The sequence below is a fragment of the Emys orbicularis genome, chromosome 7 (genome assembly GCF_028017835.1).
Source record: "Emys orbicularis isolate rEmyOrb1 chromosome 7, rEmyOrb1.hap1, whole genome shotgun sequence".
Lineage (NCBI taxonomy): Eukaryota > Metazoa > Chordata > Testudines > Emydidae > Emys > Emys orbicularis.
Window position 1 is genome coordinate 18847941 of NC_088689.1, and position 20126 is coordinate 18868066.

General features: G+C 38.2%; 1 protein-coding gene across 3 annotated transcripts in view; it reads right to left on the minus strand.

The window, feature by feature from the left end:
• ATE1 (arginyltransferase 1) overlaps positions 1-20126 on the minus strand; it is a 153934-nt gene that overhangs the window by 86552 nt on the left and 47256 nt on the right. For all 3 annotated transcript variants that reach the window (XM_065407279.1, XM_065407277.1, XM_065407278.1), the window contains exon 8: positions 10713-10745. In XM_065407279.1, the coding sequence (XP_065263351.1) occupies positions 10713-10745 (33 nt within the window). The remainder of the gene's footprint in view (positions 1-10712; positions 10746-20126) is intronic.

Sequence of the window (20126 nt, forward strand, 5' to 3'; positions counted from 1 at the left end):
AACGGAACCCAAGACTGGCAGCGGGCTGAGCAGGCCGGCATCTTAAGATCAGCATTTTAATTTAATTTTAGATGAAGCTTCTTAAACATTTTGAAAACCTTGTTTACTTTACATACAACAGTAGTTTAGTTATATTATAGATAGACATAGAGAGAGACCTTCTAAAAAACGTTAAAATGTATTACCGGCACACAAAACCTTAAATTAAAGTGAATAAATGAAGACTTGGTACACCACTTCTGAAAGGTTGCCGACCCCTGGAATAGACAATGGGCAGTCGAACGTATTCTGATCGGTACCACATGTCAAAAATTAGTCACATGAGCAAAAATAATTTCAACTGACTTGTTTGAACAATTCAGTCACTTTTACCAAACAAGTAACTCCAATGATAAAGACCAGGCAAGTAGTGTTTACAATATGACCATTTATAAAAGGCAAAAGAGAAAGTATTTGGCTATAGTCATTACAAACTAAATGCATTGAACCAGAGCTAAGATTGGAGTACACAAGCAAGATTAAAATCTTATTTAGGAAAGCTGCATGTCCTCCATCTATATTTTCAAAATATTCCTCCATTTCCCCCCCCCCCCAAAAAAAAATTATATGAAATAACCTTGTCAATATTAAACCTCTAAATAGGACAATTTCAAGATTTTAAGGCCTAAAACTCAGATGTTTCTCCTTGCACAGATTTCACCAATTGCTTTTGCAACCAATAACTGCAGTGTGGTGTTACTAACACTAAATATGGAACTGACAGCTTGTGCATCAATAGAAAATGTGGACCTTAAACTATAGTGCATATACACAGACTTGTTTGTATGCAGATCTTATATCAGTTATGTAGGGTTACCATACGTCCGTTTTTACCTGGACATGTCCGGCTTTTCGGCAATCAAACCCCCTTCCGGGGGGAATTGCCAAAAAGCCGAACATGTCCGGGAAAAATACCGGCCGGGCACTTCCTCTCCCGCGGCTGCTCTGCTCCTCCCCGGACTCAGACTTCGGCTCTGTTTAAGAGCCAAGCTGCCCGAGCCAGCGCTACCGGCTTCGGGCAGCCCCCTTGCCTCCGGACCCTGCGCCGCCGGAGCAGAGCAGCTGGAGCCGGGGAGGAGAAGTGCCCGGCCGGCGGCTGGGGTCCGGAGGCAAGGGGGCTGCCCGAAGCCGGTAGCGCTGGCTCGGGCAACTTGGCTCTTAAACAGAGCCGAAGTCTGAGTCCGGGGAGGAGCAGAGCAGCTGGAGCCGGGGAGGAGAAGTGCCCGGCCGGCGGCTGGGGTCCAGAGGCAAGGGGGCTGCCCGAAGCCGGTAGCGCTGGCTCGGGCAGCTTGGCTCTTAAACAGAGCCAAAGTCTGAGTCCGGGGAGGAGCAGAGCAGCTGGAGCTGGGGAGGAGAAGTTCCCAGCCGGGGGCGCAGGGTCCGGAGGCATAGGGGCTGCCCGAAGCCCGAGCGCTACCGGCTTCATGGTTTGCCGGGCAGCCTCCAGACCCTGCGCCCCCGGCTGGGCGCTTCCCCTCCCAGGCTCCAGCTGCGCTGGGGAAGCGCCGGCCGGGGGTGCAGGGTCTGGAGGCTGCCCGGCAAACCATAAAGCCGGTAGCGCTCGGGCAGCCCTTTTCGCGTGGCTGGGAGGGAGGAGGGGGAGTTAGGGCGGGGACTTTGGGGAAGGGGCGGGGAAAGGGCGGAGTTGGGGCAGGGCCAGGGGTGGGAAAGGGGCAGGGCCAGGGGTGGGAAAGGGGCGGGGCCAGGGCCCATGGAGTGTCCTCTTTTTATTTTTTAAATATGGTAACCCTAAGTTATGTTTTTTCTTATATAAACTATTTGTTCATGCAGCAGCTACTCAGACAAAAAAACCTTGATTTTTGAATATCAAGAATCATTTAAAGTAAATAAATTCAGAATTTTAAAACCTTAACCATGTCAGAGTTATTTCTATGTTAGATCTAATGCTTAATTCTTCATTAGGGATTATTTTCACATATATGTTCCAAGAGAAAGCAACACTACTTTAAGCACCAGCTCCTCATGTGGACCAGAGCTCTTAGCACTTTCTGCAAGCAGTCAGGGGTCAGTTTAGCCATTATTTCAAGTTAAAACAAAAGTGAAACTACTCTAATTTGTGCCTGCTGTTATGTTCCACTACTCCAGCATTGTTGGAGCATCATGCTCTTGCCCCTTGCATGCACTCAGAATGCACATCACCCTAGCAACAGATGTCTTCTTGCTGAGGGCCTGAGCAACATGGACTGAAATACACTCAATATATTAAGAGCAATAAGTTTTTCTATTTTTGTCTCATTCCACCAAGAGAAGTGCAATAGAGGTGCACTTCTATTTGAAGAGTCACATCCCAGTACCTTAAATTTAGCAGAAAATGCTGTATTATGCTTTTGCATTACACAGCTTCAGAAACAAGTACTTGTGTTTCTTGTAAATTAAACTGCTTCTAATTTCTTCACATGTTAAAAAGTCAATCTCTGTGAAGCAGTGAAGTTGGAAGGGTAAGCTTTTATCCACATGCAAAAAAAGCCTAAACTTAAATATCTGAAGTTAAAAACTGTCCAACCCTATTTGTTGAACTTTCAAAAAAAGTATATAGAATGACAAGCAGTATAGAGTATACAGAATGACATTTCAGCTAACGTGCAGTTTTTTTGTGAAGTAAAAGAATGCCTGTGTGCGCGCAGATGGTAGCGAGTAGAGGGAGAAAAGGCCCTATAACATCATCTCAACCAAAACGAATCAATGAACCTCCGCAAAAGAAGCACAGGTGTCAGGTACAGTATTTACTATTTCTACCTTAAGTATTCCCACTATTAATTCCCACCAATTCAATTATTGTAAAATATTATGAACAAATTATATTTTACAATGAATGTATTACAGGCATGGCAATAATTCCAGGCAAAGTGTTCTATTTGTTATATTAAACAAAACCTCACTGAATAAAGTTTTACTTTACACATTTTCTCCTTTCATGCAAAGTAATCTTTTGTACCATACTATTCCCCACACTCCCCAATATCTTAGTGAATACTCAACTCCATTGAACTTGAGGTCTTACTTGTATTAAGTTCCATCTAGGGGCTTTTGAGGTATAACAGATCTAGAATACAAAGTCAATGTGAAATATTGATCTGTTCCTCAAGAAATGGGTGTATAGCACCTTGCACTATTAAAGTGTCCTTCTGGGACAATGTTTGGCACTCGCTATGTTAAGTACACCATAATTGACATCAGGTGATTAAGACATACCGTACAGGGCTCATCTCATCTACCAGAAACACTGCACCCTCACTCTTATTCCACAAAAACCCTGAGTTATTCTGATTACTACAACAAGTGCCATGGCTTCTAAGATTAATGAGTCAAGAAATCCAAGGTCAAAAGCACGCTGTGGAAACAGCCTGACATTAGAAATAGTATTCCCTTAGTAACGCAGTTTAAAATATTTATGCCTTCAGGGTTTTAAAACGAGGGTGTCTAAAGACAGCATGGTCCAAGTGAAAAAAATGGGAATTTTAAAAGCTAACAGTGTTTTTTTCTCATTTAATAAATTACATTAAAAAGAAAAACACTAGAGGGAGGGGGAAAGCTAAACCTCAAACTGAGAGAGAGAGAGAGAGAGAATCACAACACAACTGGGTATGCTGTGATTAAGGGCTATAGAATATTATTAAAACCCCAGGCTCTCACAAGTCTGAGGTAAATGACCTTGGATGCTACCTTTTCTTCAAACAAGACCTAACATTTGGGTTATTTTTATTATGGTATTTTAAAGGCAATGGGTTTGATTCAACCCTAGGTTAGCAGAACATGGTACAAACTGTTGGGTGGCCTGGCTCCAGGCCATCTGGTACAGCAGGAGCTGCTGGTATCTTGTACCATCCCAAGCCTTCGGACACCCACCCCCTCTCACAGGGTGCTGTACCTTGAGTTAACAGACACTGACTCACAGAAAGCAGCATAGTTTATAATTGAACAACTCATGTCCCACTGCTGGCCATTCATTAACCTGTGCTAATATATCCTTATTTTATTATCTAGTGCAATACATTTGACAGTTTTGTTTGCTGTTTTTTAGCACAGGAAATAATGAGAAAGAAAAAAGCTAACAAAATTCAGTATTTATTTAGTTTGAATAGAATAGTTGAATATATTTTTGAAAATGTATCACATTTTAATTTAAAAAACAGGCAGGGAAAAGGGTAAAACAGTCCCAGGAAGTTTTTTGTATCAGCTAAACATAAGAAGAGAGGTAGAGTGATAGAAATAAGAATGTCCTATTACAATATGCTCTGCAGCAAATCTCTAAGTTTGAACAACTTTTTAGCATTCACAGGGAGACCAACTAAATAATTTAAATCCCCAAACACAACAGTGTGGGATATCTGAATATATCACACCATACTCCCAGTCAACAAGTTGAAGTTTTATACAAAAATAAGCTAAATTATTCCCCTCCCCCCGGGAGGTTGAGGCTACCAGGTCACAAATGCTAATATTAGGTATCAATGTGAAAAAAAATCAATGATTCATTGGTGTGAGAATAATAAAGATTTGCTGATATGGGTGCAATCAAAAATGCAGATTTAAGAACGAAAACCAGGACCAAAATAAAAAGATAAACTAGTTTATATCATGTCAAAAAAGTACAATAAAATGCATTTTGTTGCATATTAATTCCACTTAACATCATATTCAATTCTATTAACACCAGAGGGTTTGACATCATACCATACTGGCTATAAATTTTTACATCTCAATGTTGTATCATTAGTGCTTTAAATCATATTTAATATTAACTTCTATCATATAATATATTGTATTGACCATAAGTCCAGTAATACAGTGGAACATGTTTATAGTAAATTGTTATATTCAAATTTCACTTATGATAGTCAATGTCCCAGATTGCTTTAATGCATGTCAGTCACTTTCACTTTTCTTATAGAAGCTTTACTTTATTTATTATCATTCATTTGTATTACCAGGGCACTTAGGAGTAATGGTCCAGGACCCCATTGTGCAAGGCACTGTACATAAACAAAACAAAAAGATGGTTCCTGCCCCAAAGAACTTACGATCAAGGTAACTGTGTAGTTTTTACTCCTATATAGTCTGGTCACTACCTATTCCTGCTCTATCTTGGGATACAGCAATTATCACTTACCAGATGGAATGTAACATTAACCATAACAATTAAGGGGATCATACTTTCTTTCTCTTCTGCTTTGGATGTAAAGAAGAAGGTGGGAAGACAAGTCTATACTACCCATAAAGGGAAAGGAAAGGAGGAAATCTCTGGCTTCTAGTCTAGATAGAGTTTTCCCTGGGGTCAGTGAAATTATGGCTTTCAAAGTGCCTCCCCAGTATTCTGTGTACCTGGCAGCTCGCCATGCTCCTGGGGGTCCTAGAGGGAAACTTTTGCAACGTGTGCCCTCACTTTATTGGAAGTCTGCTGATGTTGGAGTTAATTGTGTGTATGGGGTGGGGGGGAGGGTGAGATAAATTAGAGGTTCTTGCATGCTATCACACTAACATTATGCCCGTTTACTAGTCAGACTGAATTACAGTATGTGGTCATTTTTAATTTCTTCAGTTTTGGTGGCTTTGAACAGTAATGCTCACTTCTTCGGTTGATGCAGTGTAAGCTATATATTTTCAACAAAGAGGACACTGATAAAAGCAACTCCTGGAATATATTTGAAAAATGTAAATCTTTGCTGTTTTTCTTGTAGCTGGTAATAATTCTCTATACCCACAAGGAAATAAATGTGGAATGACTTCACAGTTTGGCCAAATATTTTTATTTCCCGTTTCTCACTAAATATATGACTGAACCAAACTTCAGCACTCCTATGAATCCTTATAGGCTTCAAGACTGTTACAAGCTTTAAATTGATTTTTAATTAGCTATGATAGCTAAGCCTTATAGTACCACAATTTTATATACAGTAACTCCTCACTTAAAGTCGTCCTGGTTAACATTGTTTCGATGTTAAGTTGCTGATCAATTAGGGAACATGCTCGTTTAAAGTTGTGCAATGCTCCCTTCTAACATCGTTTGGCAGCCACCTGCTTTGTCCATGCTTGCAGGAAGAGCAGCCTGTTGTAGCTAGCTGGTGGGGGCTTGGAACCAGGGTGGACAGGCAGCCCCCCTATCAGCTCCCCGCTCCCCTAAGAGCCCTGTGCTGCAGCCGCCCAGCAGGCTAGCAATTGCAGCTGTCCCTCCCCCCACTGCCATGTGCTGCTCCTGCCCTCTGCCTTGGAGCTGCTCCCAGAGACTCCTGCTTGCTGTGCGGGGGGGGGGGGGGTGTAGAGAGGGGGTAATGTCAGGGTGTCCCCCTCCCCGCTGCTCCTACACCCCGCTTACCCCTTCTCCATATAGAGCAGGGTGGGGACACGGATGGAGGGAGAGAGAGAGAAAGAGAGCGGGCCTGGGGCAGAGGATGGACAAAAACGTGATGGGCTGAATAAGGAGGGTGCAAAGTTTTTGTATTGATTGGTCTTGGCCTTGTGACCAGTGAAGACAGGAAGAACGAGGATACAGACTAACACAACTACCCCTCTGATAGAAGACAGGAAGAAACTGCACAGAAAACTGACATTTTAAAAAAAATCAGTTATTTTTATCACAAATTGTAAGTAAGGGCTAAAAGGATACAATATAGAATTACCTTATATACCAATCCCATTAATCTTAGTTTTTCCAAAACATCAGAAATGTATTGGCTATCAGTTGTTTTCTGAACAGCATGAATATAAAAGGTCAGATATAAAAATTAGAATTTGTGTTGGAGCACAAACTTTTTCTTAGTTCTATTCTTCTAAAATATAAACCACGTATTTTAAGCATTTCATAATAAATCAACCCTTAAATTTAACTTCTTAAATAGTAACCCATGACTTTTTTGGGGTGGAGGATGGGGATTAACGAAGTAGCATGTTTAAATATTTTTAGAAGGGGCGGTCAAGGGAAAAAAATAGTTGTCCAGACAGAAAACCAGTGGTCACAAGCACATTCATTCCTCACCCTGAAGGTTTAGCAAAACATGTAAGCTGTGCCTGCTCTGAAAGCTAGTTTGACTGGTGCACTTTAGAAGGCTGATGGCAAATCTATGGCACAGCACTGTCAATGCTAGTAACAGGTCTCTTGCACAAAGTTCTGAACCTGAAATGAGGTGATGAGACTAAGCGAGGGAAAGACAGGGCAAAAAGACTATAAAGAAGCAACATAGTGGCCTGGGAAGAGGACACATAGGAAGGCTTGTAAAAGGGGGAAAAGCAAACTAATGAGGGTAACAAAGAGATAACAAAAACTGACTAAGATTTGCTGATTACCAAAAATCTATTTAACAACTATGCTTAATAAAGATTTGCCAACATCACAACCATTTGGAACTTCATAAGATCGTTTACTGTAGTCCTACTTTCGTCCCCAATCTTGGTATTTTTGTAAGGTAAATTCTCATTTCAGTGCAGAGAGAACTTCATGTACAAACTCTTACTTGACATTGCAACTTTCTGTTTTAAGAACATTGCATTTTCTCCAAGTAAACACCAAAGAGTACCACAAGACAGTGTCATCACTGATATGCTTATTTCTACTCATTGAATAATTCTTAGCTATTCTGCTAATATTTATATGGCAGATTGCTATGCATTGTACCACACCATCAATCTTGCTCTTGTCTAGACAGACTGAAGGGGCACCAAAGGCACCAAAATCTTTAGCAGTGATAAAGAGCTGAATGCTTTTTATATAGTCTTAGTGGGGAAAATAGGATGGTTCTCTTTACAGAGTTGTATTTTTTGCTAGAGAGTTGTCTGTTCTTCCCCTGTCACTTACTATATCTCGAAGGAAATAATATTTTAATTCATGTTTAAGAATTGATGGCAATACCTCAAGATTGAATTAAGTAATAAAGGAAGGAAGTATAAAATGAGTGGGAAGACTATTTTAATATAGGTACTTGCTGCAGCTAATACAGATTAAAAATTCAAACTCACATAAGGTTTTGTTTTGCTTTGAATTTTTTTTTCTCAAAATGGAAGAAGCTGCATCCTACTGGATTGGCTTGTGGAAATCGTTTCAGAATAGAGAATTTCAAGAATCCTTTGGCCTCAGATATACAACCCCTTTTATTTAACTTCATCTAATTGAAGACATCTGTAAGTGGTGCCACACAAAAATTAATTCAAGCTTCGAAATGTCAATAAAAAATGTCTGTAAGAAAGAATACTAGCATAAACCTAGCAGGGAAGCGTACATCAGCATCTATGTAGCCATACAAAATTAGAAATATAATGGAAATCTGCTGCCTGACTTGACGAGGTGATAAAAGCCCTTTTCCTATAAAGTCTAATGAGCTCTATTAGTCTTCAGCTTGCAGGAATGTAAAGGGGGTGGATTCAGCAGAGAAAAGTAACGAACTCTCCACACATGGCTTCATTCAAACTGCAACATATCAAATTACTGGTGTAATTATACTATAACCTGACAATTTCATTACCATCATGTGGTTGTTAACTCTTTAAGACATACAACAAAGACAATACCACATTTTTGTTTCCCAGTATTTGTTCTGGAAATGAAGTAATCTCAATCATCATTCCAAACTGTGAACTCCTTTCTCAGTTCTTAGTCACTAGTCCTGGATTCCTCTTTAGAACAAAAGCAGATAAGATTAAAACGTGATGTGTTCACTTAATTTTCCTTTACTTCACAATAAACCAGTTTTTACAAACAAACTGCCAAAACGGTAGAAAATCTTTCTGAAAATATTTCTTAATGTTGAGTTTTTTGCTCATTTCTAATTTACTTGTATTGACATAATAACCCAAAGTATGACATGAGATGTTATGCATAGCCTCTTTCCCCCAGCCCACCCTCTCTCCCCTTTCCCTCCCCCCCTCCCCCCCACAGTATTCTTCCATGGTTTTAATTCTTAAAAGAAAAAGGGATATTAAACAAACTGAGGCTGACAGATTAGCCATTTTCCAGAAACCTGCTAGTGAACTTACTTTAAACCAGCAGAAGAGCCATGTAACAAGCATGCATTTAGGAACCAGCTAGGGGACTAGCTGTCAGGCTGTGCTAAAAACTTCTGCCAGCAATGAGAGCAAAGGAACAGAAAATTGGTGATCACATATAATCATAAGCATGTGAGCACAGTAAAGATCTTAGAGCCCGTTAGGCCCTGTAAACTATTGTGCTTTCAACATCTTGTGAAAATTTTCACTTACACAAAGATTTTCCTGGTAACAGCCATCCTGGTTTGGCATGCAGGCCCCAACATTAAAAGAGTGGATCTTGAAAAGGTTAAAGTCTTATTGTACGATGTCACAACAATGGATTGAGATGACCGGAATAAAACAATCATGCTAGCCAAACTTCTGCAAAGCCAACTGATGCAATAACCAATTTACAATTTGCATCCCTTTTAAGTAAAAATGAGGATGACCTATTTTAAAAAAAGATCTCTTTCACAGACCTAGTGAGCAACAGCAACCTTACTACATGGTGTGTGCCCAAAAGTGGCTAAGGGCTGTGCACTGGAGATGGACTCTTAAGGAAGGCAGAGAAAGGAGTTTGTTGATGGCTGAGGAAGTTAATTGCAACATAGAACCGAACGGACATATTCCTCAATTATTAAATTTATTTTTTGTTTATCTTGGATTTGTACTGTAGTAACAGAGTCAGAGAATCAGTTAAGAGGATAAAAACCAGACACTGCAACTGATAAACATTAACATAATCAATTTAAAATAAGACACACAGCTCCTCACTTGTTAAACCATCCTTTTGTATGGACAAACACTCACTGAGGTTTGGTACCATTAAGATATGATATTACTGTAGAACATGTTTCGTAATTAGTATATAAAGTAAGCCTGGTCTTTAGAATACCAGGTGTCCTAAGTAGCACTGAATGATAAATGTCCTATGTGGGGGCGGGGGAAATCAGATTAACACAATGAAAACTTTAGAATTTTACTTAACTTCTGCCCCTTTAGTCCCCCTCAAAATATGCCGAGAGACCTTGCTGGACTGGCAATGAAGTTGATGTTGAAGGAATGCAGGGACAGAAGGCCCTACCCACTATAATGTTTGAGGGGCACTAATGATGCCCTTAATAATTTGATAACTTTCTCTCCCAGACTATGGATAGATTCTGCATTAGTGGCTATTACTAAAGAGAAGAGGGAAAAGATAGCATAGCATCCTAAGATAGTTATAACATTCAATCGGATACCTGGCCATTATTAAAAAAGTAAAAAAAAAAAAAAAAAAATCCAACCATGATTTTTTTAAATTAACTTAAATCAATCAGAAATCTAGACATCTTATTATCCTTTCATGATCTGATTCTACAATCCTGAAGAGCTTTGCTTGACCAAGGGTTACCGGGTTTTGCCTCAATGTATGCAATCCCCAATACTAAAATATAGGTGTATTGTGTATACCAGAGTCAATGGGTGGGTTTATCAAAAGAGCCTAAAGGAGTTAACTCCCACGGAAATTCAAAGGAAGAATGTGCCTCTCCCATACGCTCCTTTGAAAATCTCAGCCTATGCCCCTTACAGATAGTCCTCTTATTGGAATACCTAGATAATGATCTAGTAGAAGTACAGTTTACAGAAGATTGAAGAAACCAAGATACCCTGGCATTAAACAATTCCAAAGTTTAGAATTAGGATTAAATTCATACCTCAAGTGGAGAATCGCAGAGGAATCTTGTGAACTGCATTGGAGGGATTTACCAGAAGCACAGTCCCCAGAGAATGGTCAGAACAAACAGAACACACAAAACAGAAACAAGAGAATGTTAGCACTGAAGTTAAATTTTCTCTATTAATTTGAATACACTGAAGTCTATGCAGTTTTGTTTTCCAAAACAAATCATTGGAAGTAAAAGCTGCTGATTCCATAAATTAAAATAAACCTTCCAAAAATATACCACTGTATGTCTTATTTACCACTACTGGAAAATAAAACTTGAACTAATTTTACAAAACAATTGAAATCTTCTGTCAAATACAAAACTCAGGAGAAAATACAAAATTGCTAAAAGGGACTAAGGAAAGTTACATTAAATTATAGTTTATTTTATTCTAAATCCATGCCCTGCACAAGCTCAAAGTTCCTCTTCCCACCCCGATACCTTTTGCTCCTCCATCCTCCTCACTAGTGGTGCGGCTTTTCTTATCATCCTTATCACTAAAGCACCTTTTTTTTGGCCTTCCTGTTTGGTGGTAGAGATTGGTTAAATCTTAACATTTACAGACAGAACATCATAGTCATAAATGTGCCTGATCAGTTCCATGAAAGCCAATTTCCGGAAAGTGCAAGTGTTATCAAAACTAGAGTTTTTCTTCAACATATACTGATGTGCCACAAACAGTTTGACGTAAAAGGAGAAACTCAAACAGAAAGATTGTGATCGTATTCAAGATTTTAAAAAAAGACTGTGAATGTACAATAATGTAATTTACCTAATGCCATTTATCTTCTAAATAAAGCAGCAGAACTTTTACTTATTTTGCACAACATGTATTTGTCAATATTTTAAAGATACTACGGGTATCGGTTTATCCCAAAATGATTTTTTAAAATATAATCAATTTATTTAACAGATAGCGTTATGTTGCCCAGTTTGATTCACTCCTCCCCTAATTAACTTACTATGATTTATGTAGGCAAAGGATGAAGGAGTATATGTACGGTATCATCGATAAACAGACTTCCCACAGCAAATGATCTTTCTTAGAACAGAATAAGGTAGAAAAATGCCAGCGTTGTCAACATGTAAACTACACTGGCATTGTTGACCTTAGGCCAAAGTGCTATACATATCCTAAATAAACCCTCACTTATGAAAGTGTACAGTCAAACTGCTGTAAAACAGATCACTTAAAAATTGACTTCAGCCCCTTGAAGCTGCATAAATCTGCAATACACTAATTGGAGAATCAGTGAAGTACAAACTGAGTAGTCAGTCATAACCCTGTATTATGGTATATGAGAAAAGACTGATTCGACAGTAAATTAATCAAGAGCTCAACAGAAATAAAATTTAAGATTTTTCCTAGGGCACTAATTTTGTTTACATTTTCTCCCAAACACATAATATCATGTTAACCTACAAATGAATGGTAAATATTTAGACATGTGCTTTAAGGAATGTCTATAAACAGCTGCTGAGGACAAGGGAACTGTGTGTTGTCTATAATTAGCCCTTTCAGATATGCTCACAAGGATTGGTTCAACACCCTGAGTAATTCTGAGTTTTATTGCAGAGGCATGGGAAAATGTATGGTTGTAATATTCTAATTCTACTTCTGGATTCTGAAAAAAAAAACATGTTTTATGTTTTCCATAGAGCCATTCAAAGTTGAGGCACACAGGCTAAAAAGAGAGCAGAGATTTATAAATTCCTACATTGCTTGTCTGTTTTCCATGACCTTGATATCAATCATTATAGCCAATAGTTTTAGAAGGTTCTGGCACCAGAAAAAAAAACAAACAAAAAAAAACATGTGTTGTTAATTTTGATGTCAGAAGACCCCCAATAGTTCTTAATCTGTAACTCTAGCTTTATGGTGCAAGTTATACCCTATGGGTCAGTAAGCTGAGCCAAAGACACTTTTCAAACAGTTTTATCGATTAAGGCCCTGCTGTGCAATTCATTTGATTTTAGAAAACTTTTTTTATCTTAATCTAAGACTTAGTTTCCACAGCCAAAACTGCCACTCGCCAGAGAGTATATGTTGCCACAGTTATCTAGATACTGTTTTTCAGAAATGCACTCTCGCTACCACAGCTACCCCATATCATTAAAGATAAAAAAGTCAGCTTCCAAGAAAATATTGGAAACACAGAAGCAGCCTTTCTACTGGAGAAGTAATAACCTAGAATTATTTCACAGTCTTATGGGAAACTAACTATTCCAAGTCATCCACTTGATTTCTTATCTAATTATTGCACGTTACTTTCCTCATCTATTCATATCTGCTAAAGCTTTCATATTAAATGATACATCTATTCATTTAACTTTCCTGACATTTTACCTAAGAAAGTCAATTATTTTAAAGCAAGGAACTGATTGTTCCATAGAACCTGCAGATCTAAGATTTAATGAACTCCATATTTATAATTTCAGAAAAATCAACACAAACTGTTTAATATAAAGCAGGCGCATAACCCACTGTAAGTAAATTTACAAAACTTAGTTTCCAATCTAAATGTAAACATTTAGATAACTTCTGTTTACCTTTCAGTTCCACATGATTTTCAGTTAACAGCAAACTATATAATAATTGCAATTAGGAAGTAGGCTTCACCAGATCAGTGTTTCAAATTCACCAAAAAAGAATGATAGTGAAGATATAGACAAATATTAACAAATAGCCCAAACAAACAAGCAAGCTCTCCATCAACATATTTTACATAAGAATATCTCTAAAACTAGCAGTGCCATGTTTTCTACTGTAATCGTAAATAAGTGATTCAATGATGGTGTAGTTTTTGGCAGCAGTGGGACTGGTGAGAGGCAGAAAGGTTGATGGAAGCCCACATCTGCTATTTACATTCATAAAAAATGCAATCTGACCAGCAAAACAAAGGTATCTTTATTTGGGTTCAGAATCACCCAATTTGAAGAGGAGGTCTGAAGTTAGCCATGAATGCATAATTCAAGTTCATTCTCATATGCAAGACAATTACAAACACATTTCTAAAGTGCTGCCCCAAATGCAGGAGGTAAGTGGCCACAGTGCCTGCATTTATTTAGCAGAAACCATTTATCAACATTTATTTGCGAATATTACTGGACATCTTTTGGCAAGTGCAAACTTTTCTAATGTTAACCTCAGATAAATCAATAGCTTTCAGTCTTTTATACAGTAAACAATTATAAAATGAGTGCTACATTAATTTATCATAATCCAATTATTATTATAAATTGCCTACCACTACCAAAAAACTCTTGGGGAATTAATTTAAAACAAAATACAACTGAGAATAAAAAATAGATGAATATACTACCAAAAAGCCACATTAAGAAAGCAATACTTTAAAAAAGGTATAGAAAGAACATAGGGAAGTTTTTGTTTTAACCCAAAGAAACCAGTAGAGAAGACAAATACATGCTTCTAGAAAAATAAGATTTCTGACTTTTTAGTGGGAAATTATGAGCTGTATCCGGAATGTTATGGGGAAATGACATCTACATCTAACAACATGGGTTCTTTAAAAGCAAAATAGTAACCATAAATCCAATGTATATAGCATGTATGGGGAAAGGGTTAGCACTCAGTCTTTCCTTCACGTTAATGATTGTATAGTGATTTGAGCTCTTCAAAGGGAAAGCAAAGTATATTTTTTGACAGTGTTAGTTGTTTGCTTATCTTTGCAATTCATTTTCAAAGACAGAGGCAGATTAATAGCTGCCATTTTCCCTTGGGGAAAAAAGGGTTATCTGTGAACTTAATCTTTGAACAGAGTTTTAACATTTTAAATGGAAGGTGCCAAACTCTCAGCCCTGAAAACTAAAGTGATCTATCTTCACCCACAAAGACAGCCAACTGTCCACTTATCCGGTGGCTCCGGAATATTTTCATGAGTGCTTCCCTCTTCTTACATATTGCAGTTCTGCTTGATTTTTGGGGGCTGAACGTTGCACTGCAGGCTGCTTGCAGGAACTGGTGCACGGAGCTTGCAGAAGAAAGCTTTTCTGCAGGCTTCCTGAAATTTTACGGACAGAAGATCCATCTAGTGAGCTTTTTCCTTCCTTCAAACTGTTTGCCAGTTCCCCCGATGGCATTCTTCAGGTACTACAAACACACGGAGAGAGACGACAATTCCATACAAGCCAAATGGAGGTTCCTCAGGATTCTCTCTGTGGGCCCATCTTTCCAGGTCAAATTTTTTATTCTTTTATCTTCCTCTCCCTCCAGACCTGCTGTAGTTGTAGCAGGGTGAACATTATTGGGCAGGGTTTTAGGAGAACTGGGTAATTCCCAAATTTAAGTGCTACCAATTGGCAAGTAAAAAACAGACTAAAATCCCACAGACAGTAAGGACTTCATATGTGTTGATATAAATTCACCAGGCCTTTAAGGAACTATTTCACTCAGGTACAGAGAAAAGCCAACAAATTCCTTGTACAGGAACACTGTGGAAGGAAATGGCTGCTAAGTACACTTCAGCTATTGAAAGAGACCAGCCTGAGTTCATAAAAAGAAATAATACAGGAACAGACCATGAAAAAAAAAAAAAAAATACTTAGACAAAAAACAGAAACATTTCCCCTTCGAGGTGACTAGCACAGGGTTTTAAGAACAGCTGGCATCCCTTATTGTATCTTTAGCGTGCAAACAAGGCCTAAAAAACGTTTGTTTTTTTTAATCCTACTTGATATTCACCACCAAAGCATCAGCAATGTCAAGTCTGGTCTTCCCTGTTTTTCCTGGGAGACTCATCAGAACCTGTCTCAGGTGTTTAACCTGAGCTCTAATTTTAACTGAAGGAGCAGGACACTGAATTTTTAACAGAGACATCCTTTACCCAAAACATTTACCACCGTAGTTAACTAGGTTTCAACAAAAAAAACCCACACCTTTTCCCAATAAGTTTTATAGTCTGACTACAAATCCCTTCTCCCATCAGTTGCTCAGTATTTGCTCTCTGAACTCTTGTGACAACATCATTTCACTAACCTCCAGTTCCACGGTCTGCCAGGACAGACAACAAAACTTCCAATGCAAAAAAAGAAAGAAACGCTTAGAAATTTGCTTTCAAAAAATCTGTCAGGCAAATAAGGGGTATAAGCCCAATCTTTTTCCTTTGCCGTCACCATTAAAGGCATACATCCACATAAACACATTACAGCGATACCAAGAGCACAGCTGATACCTGATTAGAAAAGTGACATTAAAAAAAAGTCTGCCATTCCATTTGAGGTCTGGGTGAGGGATCCAATTCTCTCCTCAAGGGAAAGATTTGAATTAGGGGAAATACAAATGGTAGATATCGTGGGGCAAATTTAACATATCAGAGAATCACATTTATCAAACTTGAGTTGAGTGATCAAGATTACTGGGGTTTTCTCTTGCCAAATTTTCCTGAAATGTGATGGAGCTCAGTGAGTCTTACAGTTGGTGTTTACACAAGAACAGGCCCAGGGAAAGTTAACATACAGGGTAGGAACTAGACTAGGATGCAAGAGACATGGTTTCAATTCCCATTTCAGCACAGATTGCCTGAGTGATCTTGAGCATGTTACTTAATATAGTCTGTGCTTCAGTTCCCTATTTGTAAAATAGATATAGTATTTCCCTCACTCACAGGGATGTTGTAAGAATAAAACTTCATTAATGATTGCGAGGCAGTCGGTTTACTACACGGAAGCAGGCCACGTAAATAACTAGAGTGAATACTTGGTGCACCAACAAAGGAAGCGTTGATATGCAAGTGATCCTTTTCAACTACAATTAATTGTCAAAAACTAACCTGCAAATGTACGGGGGAAGAATCTGCTAAGGCAACAATCAAAAACAAAGTGGCATGGGAGAGTAGTGTTTGGTAGCTGTCAGCAAATGCACTAATACACCAACTGACTGAGGAACAGTGTAAGGTGCAACTATAGATGTATGAGGTAGCCTCAGTAGCCTTGATTGTTTAACAAACAAAAACAAAACAAAAACAACAAAAAAACACCTTAAACTATAGGACTTTTGGCCACGCTCTCACAGGAAACTCAAGACACCAAAGTAGAGAACCAGTGTATTGGGATACCTGGAAGACAAGATGTGTCAACTATGTCAAGTATCAAGGTATATCAACTTTTTTAATTGTTTTCTTACACAGATATATGGTTTCTAAAGAACTGAATGAGTCCCTCAGCCGTACTGTGGACTTCTGACTTCATTTTCTGTATTGGTTCAACTGTCTTTTCAGGGAGGTAATGAAAAAACTGGAAAAATGAATAAACTATTTGACCACTTTGGTAATATTTTTTGCACCTTTTCAGACACTGAATCTTTTGTATGCTATTAAATTATTTTCTTCCAAGACAAATATTTAACTAAGCACAAGGTAAGGAGGCTGACCAACTACCTTAGCAGTGGAAACTGAGGGGCATACTATTTTTCCTCTATGAGCTTGTCATTATAAAATATCCCAAATAAGTTAAATAAGAATTCTTGCTTCAGTGGGTCTAACAGGGCAATAAAACTCATCATTTTGGCTTTTTTCTGAAAACTGCTTACAAGTTTTATGATCATGTATGGAAATGTTTTCTAACTTGTATAGATGTCACATTTTGTTTTGTTTGTCTTGCAGCTGTAAGTTTTTCTTAAAAACAAACAATGCTGTAAAGAAACTTAAAATCTAGACGTGACATTAACTAACAATGTCATTGTAGAAATAGCATGTGGCTAAATCCTAGAACAGCCACACTGATTACTACATATGATGGACGAAAAGGAGCAAGAAAAATATAAAAAAATATAAATGTCAATACAAATAAGACAAAACTACAGTACACCATATTAGTACAGTAAAACTAGACTCTTTAAAAAACTACATTTAAACTATAAGTCCTCAAATCTTTTGAAGATAACCAATAGCGGAAAAGTCTTGAAGCAGGGATATATCTACAGTGGCATAATACCACACAACACTTTACAGAAGATACTTAGTTGTTAAAAAAAATAATAATAATAATCTTCACAAAAATTAGCACTCTCTAGCCAGAAATTTATTTACCTGGTTTTGAGATGGCACAAATGATAAATGAGGCTAATGGTGCCAAAAATAATGTACCTAAAAGCCAAGTGTCATTAAATGTTTTATAACATAAAGGTATTTGTCAATCTTTTCATTTACCTTAAAAGACAAATGAATAAGGACATTGGACTTGTAACCTGAAATTGCACCCACTCGTATATTTCAGTAGGTTGAAAAATCTTCCCTTTGTAAGTTTAATGACCAGCACCCCTTTCAAATGCAACCTGCTGGTCTTCTCATATCTGTATTATTACAGTAACAATGTTACTGCATTACTTCTGCTTAAATTTCTAGTGTCTAAAACGGGAAAACACTCACTCAATAAACAGTGAAATATTTCAGCTTTAGGTCCACACTAATCTTAATGGAGTTCTATATATGAATACCACACAAATTATACTTAGACTTTAATTTATAACCCTTTAATTTTATGTTTATTAGCAATACAACCAAAGTCATTTTGGTTTCTACCATGTCAGCATTGTCAGAGAGCATAATTTACTTTCAACACATCACCAAGAGCATCAGGAAAAGCTACCTCTTTCTTTCAGATTTTAACATTACTAAAATAAAAAAAAAAACCAATAATCATTCAATATCTATTCTACAGATAAATCTACTGGATGCCTGGATGGGTACTTAAAACAGACACATACATACATACACGGTGTTTACAGTGGCAGTAATTAAGAATTAACAGTATTCTAGAACAGGGGACATTATCTTTAATCAAATAAGCAGTTGTTCAAAATGACTTTGCCGGTAAAATGAATTTCCACATCAAAAGACAACAACTAACATTTACGCTAAGTTATCGGAATTTAATATTGTTCATTTGTCAACTGTCATAAAATGGGATCATCCTTAGGCTTACTGGAAAAAGTAGGCATGTAATACAAGTGTTAACAACAACTGATCTGTTCATAGAAGAATTACTTGTTTAGTAAAATACAACTTCACACTTGTTAATGTTTATTTAACTTACTGAAGGTTAAGTTTTTAGCACACCGCACCAGAAATGAAACAACTCCTGTCTTTTATTGTTAAGATGTTGAGGAAGGGATTGCATGAAGCATTTCTGATAGCTTTCCATTCATTTTTAGTGTCAGTATATATCCTCTTCAAAACACTTGTTTTCCCTACTGATTTTGGCCTTTTCCTTTTGACAGTCACAAAAAATACAGTTCGCACTTACAGTGTAGTGCACCTTTCAAATATGAATTATTTAGTTTCAACCACCATGTAAAGTGGGGATGTATTATTTAACAGATGACACAGGCACAGAGACTTTTCAGAGGTGCTGAGCACTCAAAACTCCAGCAGAATTCACTGAGAACTATAAGTGCTGAGCATCACAAGAGTCAGGTTCTAAGTGACCTGGCCTAAAATCATACATGAAGTCTGTGTCTAACTTTGTTGCTTTTCTCTGCATCCCCTCAATTCGTCTTTATCTAATAACCAGGTGTGTATACATCAAGGCCATGAGAAGGAACCTTCATTGCTGCAGTTCATATGGCTGATAGCTTGCCCAAGGCTGTTTCAGTGAACTGGAAATCAAAACCAATAAGCCACTGCAGCTAAGGAGTATGGTGATCCAAACAACGACATCGCTGCTAGTGGCCATAAGGGAGAGAGAGGGAGTCAACTGAGCAAACTACTGCTGAAGCTTCCCCTGCCAGGTGTGGAGGGAAAGAGAGAAGCCATTGTCCTAAGGTGGCTGGATCTCATAGGTCAAAGAGTGGTGGACAGAGCAGAAAGAGATGGTAAGGGGAGAAAAAAAACAAAACCTCAGCTAACTAAAAGAAGGTAATTGTACACAATGCTGAAAGCTTGGCTGCCAGAGTCAGGAAAACTAGGATATTTGGTGTCTATATATTTCTTTAAGGACAAGAAAAAAGTTTAAATAATTTTACCTCAAGCAAGAACTGGAATAGAGCTACCCACTCTTCTGGCCAAAGTAGTGAAAGGCCACATCATGAGAAGAAACTGCCACCTACGTTTCTGTAACTGTTGTTCTTCTATGTGTTGCACATGTCCATTCCATTGTTGGTGTGTGCGCGCGCGCGCCTCATGCACAGCTATTGGAGAACTTTTTCTCCTCAGTGGTATCTGTTGGAGCAGCTCGAATGGTCTCTGGTGTCATGCACAACTGCATGGAGATAAGGGGACTGAGCTGCCCCAACCCTCCTCAGTTCCTTCTTACCAGATAGACTCCAATAGAGAAGGAAAGGAGGATGAGTCATAGAATGTACATGTGCAACACATCTCAAAGAACTATACTTATGGAAAGGTAGGTGTCTCCTTCATCTTCTTCTTCAAGTGATTGGACATGTCC